Raw genomic sequence first — 9,265 nt, 5'->3', positions numbered from 1 at the left:
AAATATAAAAATTAGCCAGGTGGTGGTGGCACACGCCTGTAATTCCAGCTACTTGGGAGGCTGAGGCAGGAGAATCACTTGAACCTGGGAGGCAGAGGTTGCAGAGAACCGAGATCACGCCACTGCACTCCAGCCTGGGCAACAGAGTGAGACTCCATCTCAAAAAAAATAAAAATAAAAAAAGAAAGGCAATGTGGTACCATGACTTAGGATCTTACATAAGTCACCCATCTCGCTTACCTACTGTAATGGACATTTGTTGCTCTCGCTTGTACAGCACTCTTTTTCTGGATCTTCCTTTGGACAACCACCTCCTCCCTGCCTTCATTCCTGTGGTTTGGTGAAGCTGACACTTCTCCCAGCTTTAGGGAGGGGCATGAGCCCACAGGCCAAAGTCAATCAATGCATTCCATCCACCAGCGCAGAGACTAAGTCAGCAAAGGTCCCAGAGCCCCACTTGGGCCAATGGCGTCAGGTCAAGGACTTTGTGGAACTCTTGCTCAGAGGACAGGTACTCTTCTTGCATTGAAACTGGAGTTATGGGGGTATGAACCTGGGGCTACTAACAGCCATCTTGCCCCCAGAAGGAAGCATTTACCTAAGTTTAATGCATACTCAGAGGAGGGAAGAGCAAATAGATAAGAGACAGGGTTCTGGGGTCAACTGTGTCTGAAGTCAGAGACGTGAAATAAATTTCATTTTTTGCTCAGGTAAGTTTGAATTTTCTGTCACTTGCAAACCAAGGGAATCTTAAGTGATCCATCGTCTCTGGATCTTGATAGCTAAACCTTTAAAATGAGAATGTTGAAAACTAGTCAGTGCTGTGGAGGCACCATTGGCATTTGGGGTAAGACAATTCTCTAGTGTGCAAACTGTCCTGAACCTTCATTTTTTGCCCCTGACAACTAAATTCCAGAAGCACCCCTCAGTCTTCATGACAAACAAACATTCACCACCCATTCCACTACATAAGCACAGAAATGCACACACACACACACACACACACACACACACACACACACACACACACACACACACATATATATTTTCAAATGCCCCCTAGGGGGTAGCTGAAAACCAGTAAGCCAGTGAAGTAGAAAATCTCTAAGGTCCCTTCTAATCAAGCTGAAATCAGCCATGTCATGTATCAAAAATTAAGTTCCCTAGAGTCTAGTCTAAGCATCAGCTGAGAATAATTGAAAGCCTGTGTTCACTTATTTGTAAAATGAGGACACTAATATACAGCTCTATGGGTAAACCTGCGAAAGGATGATCACAACCAGTTACTTGATATGGAATCATTCTAACATAACCTAAAATGGAGCTTTAACATTCTCAAGGAAAATATCCTAAGTGCTTTTGAATACCATTGTTGCTTATAATTTTCCTCATTAAATAAAGTTTTAAAACTGAAATTTTAAAGTGATCTTTTCCTAACATTAATTCATCTATTCGTAAAGGATTAAAATCACTTATAAAGCTACTCACTGTAGCCAGCATTTTTCTAGACCTCTCAATAACATCTCCATCAAGAGCAGTTGGCTTGGAGGAGGGGTTCATTTTTACAAAGAAACGGGGTTTATCACTTCCCAAGTGTTACTACAAGGATGACTAGAGAATAACAGTGAAATTGATGGCTGGTAGTTAGCTATGCTCATTTACTTCTCCATGCCAATCTCTTAGCTCGTGTAACTTACTACATGTCGTTCTTTGTCAGCCAAAACCACAAATGTTAAGTCCATGAGTACCAAGGACCTCCTGTACCACACAGTGCTCAGTAAATGTAAGAGAATAAAGTTTCCAGTGCTGTTTATAATTTATGAGTTTTTAAATCTATTTTCATATTACCTTTGTAACCTTTGTGAATTTGGGGTTTTTGTTTTGTTTTGTTTTTGCTTTTTTGCTTTAAGCCATGCTATTTTCCCTTCTTGGCAATTGTGTGCTCTTAATGTTAATTCTCAAACAAATGGTCTAAACTCTTCACTGGCAGATTCAGATATGTCAGGAGAGTGGGCGCTGTTCCATGTGTTGCCTTTGAAATATGAGCACAATAAGATGACTTCACATTGCGTGCGTACACCAACCAAATTCCGGCTGAGGAATACAGCCATGACACAAGCCAGTCCTTTCATCCCAGCTCTCTATAAAACTGTCATAAATTATTGCTGCTGGATGTATTGCCAAGAGCCTGGGGCCAATGTTCATGTGTACGAGCATTTGAGGGGTATCCTATGCCACCCTACTGGCTCAGCCAGCTAACAACCTTTTCTCTCCACCTCAGCCCCTTGGAGCACAGCAGTAGCTTTACACTATGCTATCTGCCCCTTGCAACAAAGCAGTAACTATTTGAGGGATGGAAAAGATGTACCATAAAAGACACAGAAGCGATAGACGAAAGGGAAGTAAGGGGAGGCAGTTAAACCACTTCAAAACCACTTTTAGAATTTCAGGCTGCGTAAAAAGTGGCCCTGAAACTGAGAGTGAAACCTCAATCTTTCGTTCATTCATCTTTGAAGCCAAAAGTTAGGGGGAGGCTGGCCCTGAAAGCACAGCCCCATGACTTAAGATGAATAGCAAATTTAAATAATTTCCCCCAAATTTTCTACATTAGCTTTGCTTTAACTTACTGCAGCTGTCCTGAATAGTCTCCCTCATCTTCTCTTTATTTCTTCTATTCCCCTCTCCCACCTTCGTTCCTCAGATTCAGGTCTTGCACAGAAACTGAGCCTTGATTTTCCGCAGAATATACTGTGACCAAGCCTCCTGCAGGGCTGTCTGTACATTAATGATATGGAAGCGTCTTGAATCGTGTCCATCGTCCCTCCTTTACACAAAGTAATCACCTCCAGCTGGGCCAAGTTGATTGAGGAAACGTTCAGTTTTCACATGATTTTGCTGCAGCACCATAATGAATGTATTTCTTTGATGGAAGAAAGAAGCCTCATGAAATAAACTGCTTAAGGATTTGAAGTTGGAGCTGAAAACATGGGCTTTATTCTTAATGACAATTGCTTTGCCATCTAAAACATTTCTCCATTTTGAAGGATCTGTCTTTTCTCTTCCGGCCACAACCCTCAAGCTGCAATAACAGGCTCATGATTTTTTTTAGATGCCAAGGTTATGAATACTCTTTTTTGAATATTTTCCTTTGAACTCGTTTCTCTTGAAGAAGAAAAATAGCCCTACGTATTGCAGGGTTGACAGTAATAGACAAAACATACAAATTGTTCTCTTAGGGCCGTAAAATGCTCCAAAATGCACATAGAAAAATTCCAAATGCAACCTGATGTTTATGGAGCACTGTCTCTGCAGCTATAATTTTTAAAAAGTAATATTTCTGACTGGCATGAATTATACAGAGCATATTTCAGAGATGAATATCAGGTTAATGCTTTAAAATGTCTCCGTTTATGACATCATGGCTGCTTTTCCCTTATCAGTGCAAACTCTTAGTGAGTAGAATTTGAGGATATGTCTTTTCAAAGGAAGAAAACCTTCACTGAATTAAGCTGCTTATGGTTTTATTTTTTCTTTTATCCCATTTCAACACATCCACCAACCTCCTCTAAAAATAATTGAACTAATGTGAACTCAACAGATTATAGTAGATCTCTTATTAATTTCATTTTGCCTCCAAGTGAGTTTATCATTTAGACTTACAATTATGTATGCAGTACTGTCAACTAATGTTTAGGTTCCTCATTAAAACTTCATTTCATTGTGTTTTAATATCCTCAGTCTGTTAGACCATTTCTTTTCTCATGTTAAAAAAAAAAAAATGTGTTTTCCCTGAACTCTTTTCAAATGTTTTCTCTCATCCAAAAAATTAATCCAGAAAACTCAGCTCTTTTAATCCTGCTTTGTGGCTTAGATACTTTAGCCCAGAACCACTTGCGTTGATTTGTATATGCCCACGCTTATGCAAAAATAGCCTTCGCTATGGCAGAGTAATCATTCTGCATGGAAATTATGTGTCTCTGAAGCCTAAGTTGTCAGGTGAATCGTGGCAGCAATGACCTAAGACTGCATCCCCAGTTTGAAATGACCTATAAAAATTTCAAGATACAACTATTGCTTTGCATTTGGCATCAGGAATATTCTGCATAGTTCTTTTCATGTAAAAGGGCAACATTCTAGAGCAGTTCCCAAGCATAAGCTTTAGAGCTAGACTTCCTGGGTACAAATCCCACTATGACCGCTTACTAGTTATGTAATATTGGAGAATACACTTAATTACTCTGAGCCTCATAAAGTAAGTTTACAAATACCACCTACCTCACACGATTGTTGTGGGGATTAAGTTAGTAAAACATATAAAGCACATGTGACTGTCTGGCACAGAGTTAGCACTCAGTAAATGTTAGCTCTGAATATCATTAATTCACAGAGGCACGACATTCCTTTACATGACTTTAGAAGGACATGCATGACTTTGGAAGGACATTTGGAAAATAAAAAGGAATCCTAGAAAAATCTAATTCTATAAAATTTACCAACGTGAAACTATAGACAGGTAATGTTATATATAAATATATATAAATGTAATATATATATTTATATATAAATGTTATATATAGCATAAAATATATCTAAGTATGCATATATAATTCTCACTATATTCTTCTATATAATTTGCATAGTCAAATAGATGAAATTGTTTTTATCCTTTTCTTACCTGAAAACTATGTTTTAGCAAGTAAATTACTTTCCCAATGACTTCCATTGTCACTTGGCACATTAATTCACTGAGTATTTACTAAATGTCTTGTCTGAACAGGGAACACACAGAACACAGTGGCCCCAACTAACTTCATCTGTATGCCAGGAACAATTTCCTAATTATTTAATTGATCAAGTTTGTGTTTCTAGATAATTGTTTCCTGTAGCTAAAGACAACTTGTGAATGCCTATGTATTTCCAGAAAAAAATGCTCTAAGTAACTAACCAAACTGAATACCATAATCTACCTAAACAAAAATTGTCACAACTACTGCTGTACTACTGTGTTACCTTAATATTGACTCTAGAGTTCACATTCAGCAGTCTTTTTCTGTCCTCACCTCAATCCAAAACCAAAACAGCAAATATATGCCTAGTAATTACATCGTTTAACAGGAAAAAACAGGTAATAAAAAAATTGTAATATAGTTTGATTATACCTTTATAAGAAAAATCTGCATTTAAGAAATGTGAGGAGACTGGATGCAGTGGCTCATTCCTGTAATCCCAGCACTTGGGAGGCCAAGACAGGAAGATTGCTTGAGCCCAGGAGTTCAAGACCAGCTCGGGCAATATGGAGAAACCACATACATACAAAAATGCCAAAAAAAATTAGCCAGGCAAAAAAATTAGCTAGGTGGTGCACGCCTGTAGTCCCAACCACTCATCGGGCGGAGCTGAGAGGATCACTTGAGCCCAGGAGGTCAAGGCTGCAGTGAGCCATGATATCATGCCACTGCACTCCAGCCTGGGCAACAGAGTGAGACCCTGTCTCAAAAAAAAAAAAAAAAAAAAAAGAAAGAAAGAAAAGAAAAAGTGAGGAAAAACTAAAAAGCGAACTAATGGCAATTCTGTCAATATAATGGGATTATAGTTTTCTTGTTTTCTCCATTTTCCAAAATTTTTGTTATTGACTATTATTTGCACAATGAGAACGTTAAATTTGCAAAACCCTACAAAAATTGGACACGCATTAAATTATATCATTCTTCTTTTGTATAAAAAAAGACATCACAACATAGCACTTAATTCTGATTTTAATTTCTATAAAATTAACCCTACAAAGATTTCTCAGAGAAATCTGAAAGCCTTCAAACTATATCTTTGTTTTGTATTACATGTAATAGATTCCCACATATGAAAAATCATAAAATGAAGGCTACATTTTCCAACCACTATTTAAGTACTATTTAGAAGACTATGATTGAATAAATGAACCTGATTTTGCCTCATCATGTTTATCTAAAAGCATTTTTGAAGATATTTATTTTCCATTTTCTTTACACAGTCCCTCTTTTTCAATCTGTAAATAAAAATTAATGAGCAATTTAGGACACAATATCACAACATAATTATTCTATAATTGATCTGATAACCAAAGACACATAAGAATAGGATGATCTACAGGATAGATGTTTCCACACAGCATTTGTCTGAAATCAGATTATTTTAAATGATGCCTTGACTTTTGAATTCGATTCTAGAACCAATTATCATAAACTAAATCAGAGTATTACAAATGAAGATATTCCAACACAAAGACTTGTAGGATTTTGTTTAGATTGTCAATGGTTGATTCATCCAAATTTTCTTCATTGTCATCCATGGTGTGCCAGACTTCAGGGAAAGGAGATGGTATCAGATGCAGAATTGGAACACCTATTAAGAAAGATCCAACTTGTAACAATGTACATTACTCCAGTGAGTAAACTAGAAAGTGTCATTCTTCAAGCAGAGGGAGCTCTGTACCATATAAAGACAGCTGATAATTCATCATCATCTGTGTACTTTCTCATATCCCACCGTTGTACTCCAAAATCAGGCTGTGCGCACACACACGCACTCACACACGCACACACATTACCTCTTCTTAAAAATGGAATATGGTCATCCTGAATCACACCTCCATAACTGTAATTCTGGAAATACCGCCTCTCCAAAGAGTGATCCTTGAGCAAACCCAATTCATGAAGTTCATGTTCTGTAGATGACAATTATACAATATATGAACAACTATTTTTATCTGATCAAGACTCATAATGTAATCTTATTTCAGGAGTTTGAAATCTTAGCACATGAGTCCATAATTTTTAAAAGATTATGCAACAACAAGCATGGCCACACCCATGACAATAAACATCTGGGTTGAACAGGGGTGTGTACATTTTGAGCAGGAAGAGAGAAGAGTCACATGTGGCTCTAAACTTACAGGTGAGAACTTCCTTAGAGGTAGAAACTCAACAGAACCATAGAGAGACAGAGAATGAAAAAAACAGAGGACAGCTGGGTGGAAGGGGAGAACACAGGTGCAGATGTAAATGCTTCTAGGTCCAAGATGCTGCATGAAGAATGACTTAGATGAGATATGGAGCTTAAAGGGGAATACTCAAACAGAGTAGCGATGAAGTGTATCAAGTGGCCACTCTATGGGAAAGCGATACCTAGTGTGACCTACATCAGTGGTTCTCAAAGTGTGATGTCTGACCAGCAACATCAGCAACACCTAGGAACTTGTCAGAAATGGAAATTATCTGGTCCCACCTCAGACTTACAGAAATGCTGGGGTTGGAGTCCAGCAATCTGTGTTATAAGAAGCCCTCCAGGTGATTCTGATCCACTTTAAAATTTGAGAACCACCGGCCTACATAAGTCACGTATTGTATGTCACAAGATGACAAGAGATCACGTGAATATTATAAGACAACCAAATGAACCTTCCTAGGATAGCTTTTTTTAATTGCTAAATTTAAAGGGTAAAAAATAAACCAACTAGTAATCAATCATACGTAATATGATTCTAGGAACATTGGGAAAGCCCTAACCACCACCAAAAACAATATTCTTGTCTGTTTATTGGTATTTATAATTCCTTTACCATGAGACACAACTTTTTCTTATACAACTAGAAATATGGTTTGAAAAGTAAATACCAATAGGAGGGGCAGTACAATGCGTTAAAATTGCATGAAGGTGCAAGTTATTGGCATAAGTTCATTCTGGTACAGGAAATAATAAAAGTGCACAAAATCCTTGAAAGAAAGCCAATCTCAGTTTCTTGAGCCTACCATCAAAGTAAGGAAAACATGCTGCAAGGAAGAAGCCCAAGAAGTTTATATTAATAACACCATTATAGTCATTCTTTCAAACTAGGAAATGAAATTTGCCGATGATGTGCATCTGAAGTTCAGGTAGAAGTTTCTCTAAGATTCTAGACAAATTCTTTACTCATGGCAAAAGTGTGAGTTATGATGGCAGTGTTTTCTCCACTGCTTAGAAGTAATACAAATCTATCTTGCTCCAAGAAGTTTGTGTGGCTAATAAGGAATTTCTAGCATGAAATTCTTGCCTTCAAAGCAGTCCCCTGGGCTGGAATCTACAATAAAGATCAATCTAATTTTCATCTTTCCCTGATGCCTGAAGAGTTTTGTTTTGTTTTGGGCAGGGTGGAAGTACAAAGGTAAGAAGTCATTCTCCTTTTCTTTCTCCAAACCCCAAGCCCCTCTCTTCCGCCAAAGATGCGTAAGTTTTCTAGGACTGGCCTGGCCTGACCTGGACTGGCCTAGTCTACTCCCATTTTTTTGACTCTAAATCTTGAAGGATCTGGCTTTCTCTTCATCCTGATCTCTTACTTCTTTGGAAAATTGGCGGAGACTGTACTAGATTTAAAGGAAAATAATATCTGGATAAGGAAGAAAATAGAAGATGGCAAAGACAGATGGAAAAGAAAAACTGAAGAATATATTTTGATATCATTATAAGGACATCATATTCATCATTAGCCAACATGCTTTGTTGAGTAAAGTTTCCTCCTGAAATGCATTCTACATGCTTCAAACAGGACTCTGGGAAAATATTTTCAAACCATTTTTCAGGATGTGCAAACATGAAATGTAGTATTTTATGTTTCCATTTGAAAATACATTTTCATGCAGGAAAATAAACTGGGCTTACTACAAAGATGAAAATAGTAAACAACTAATCAATAAAGTAAGAATAAAAGCCAATAAAGTATATTATACATTTAAATCATACATTTAAATTACAATTTTTTTTTCTTTTTTTGAGATGGAGCCTCACCCTGTCACCCAGGCTGGAGTGCAATGGCACCATCTTGGCTCACTGCAACCTCCACTTCCAAGGTTCAAGTGATTCTCATGCCTCAGCCTATCAAGTAGCTGGGATTACAGGTGCCCGCCACCACACCCCAGCTGATTTTATTGAAACCCCATCTCTACTAAACATGAAACCCCCATTTCATGTTGGCCAGGCTCGTCTCGAACTCCTGACCCTAGCTGATCTGCGTGCCTTGGCCTCCCAAAGTGCTAGGATTATAGACGTGAGTCACTGTGCCCGGCCAAATTGTAAATTTTGAATTTTAAAATGTAGTATCTGTCAGTAGGAAGGAATTATGTTTTATTCATTAATAACAGTGGTGCTTACCAATTGCCTGAAGTCTTTCAAACCATCTGGCTGAGTTCGGAAAAAAATTGGGAAACATTGGATTTGGAGCTCCAATCAAATCCAATAAGACCAATAAATCCTAAGG

The 9,265-nt window shown here is 37.8% G+C and overlaps 1 protein-coding gene across 1 annotated transcript in view; it reads right to left on the bottom strand.

Annotated features, from left to right (window-relative positions):
- Positions 1 to 5,729: 5,729 nt before the first annotated feature.
- The window catches only part of LOC105464854 (glutaminyl-peptide cyclotransferase), a 28,752-nt gene continuing 25,216 nt past the window's right edge, over positions 5,730 to 9,265 (bottom strand). Inside the window, exons 5-7 of the mRNA XM_011712952.3 lie at positions 9,160 to 9,259; positions 6,584 to 6,700; positions 5,730 to 6,378 (exon numbers count right to left, since the gene is read on the bottom strand). Coding sequence (XP_011711254.1) covers positions 6,233 to 6,378; positions 6,584 to 6,700; positions 9,160 to 9,259 — 363 coding nt within the window. The 3' untranslated portion in view covers positions 5,730 to 6,232. The remainder of the gene's footprint in view (positions 6,379 to 6,583; positions 6,701 to 9,159; positions 9,260 to 9,265) is intronic.

This window comes from Macaca nemestrina, chromosome 13 (assembly GCF_043159975.1).
Source record: "Macaca nemestrina isolate mMacNem1 chromosome 13, mMacNem.hap1, whole genome shotgun sequence".
Classification (NCBI taxonomy): Eukaryota; Metazoa; Chordata; class Mammalia; order Primates; family Cercopithecidae; genus Macaca; species Macaca nemestrina.
The sequence above is the reverse complement of the archived record's forward strand: the minus strand, read 5'-3'. Positions and strand labels throughout refer to the sequence as shown.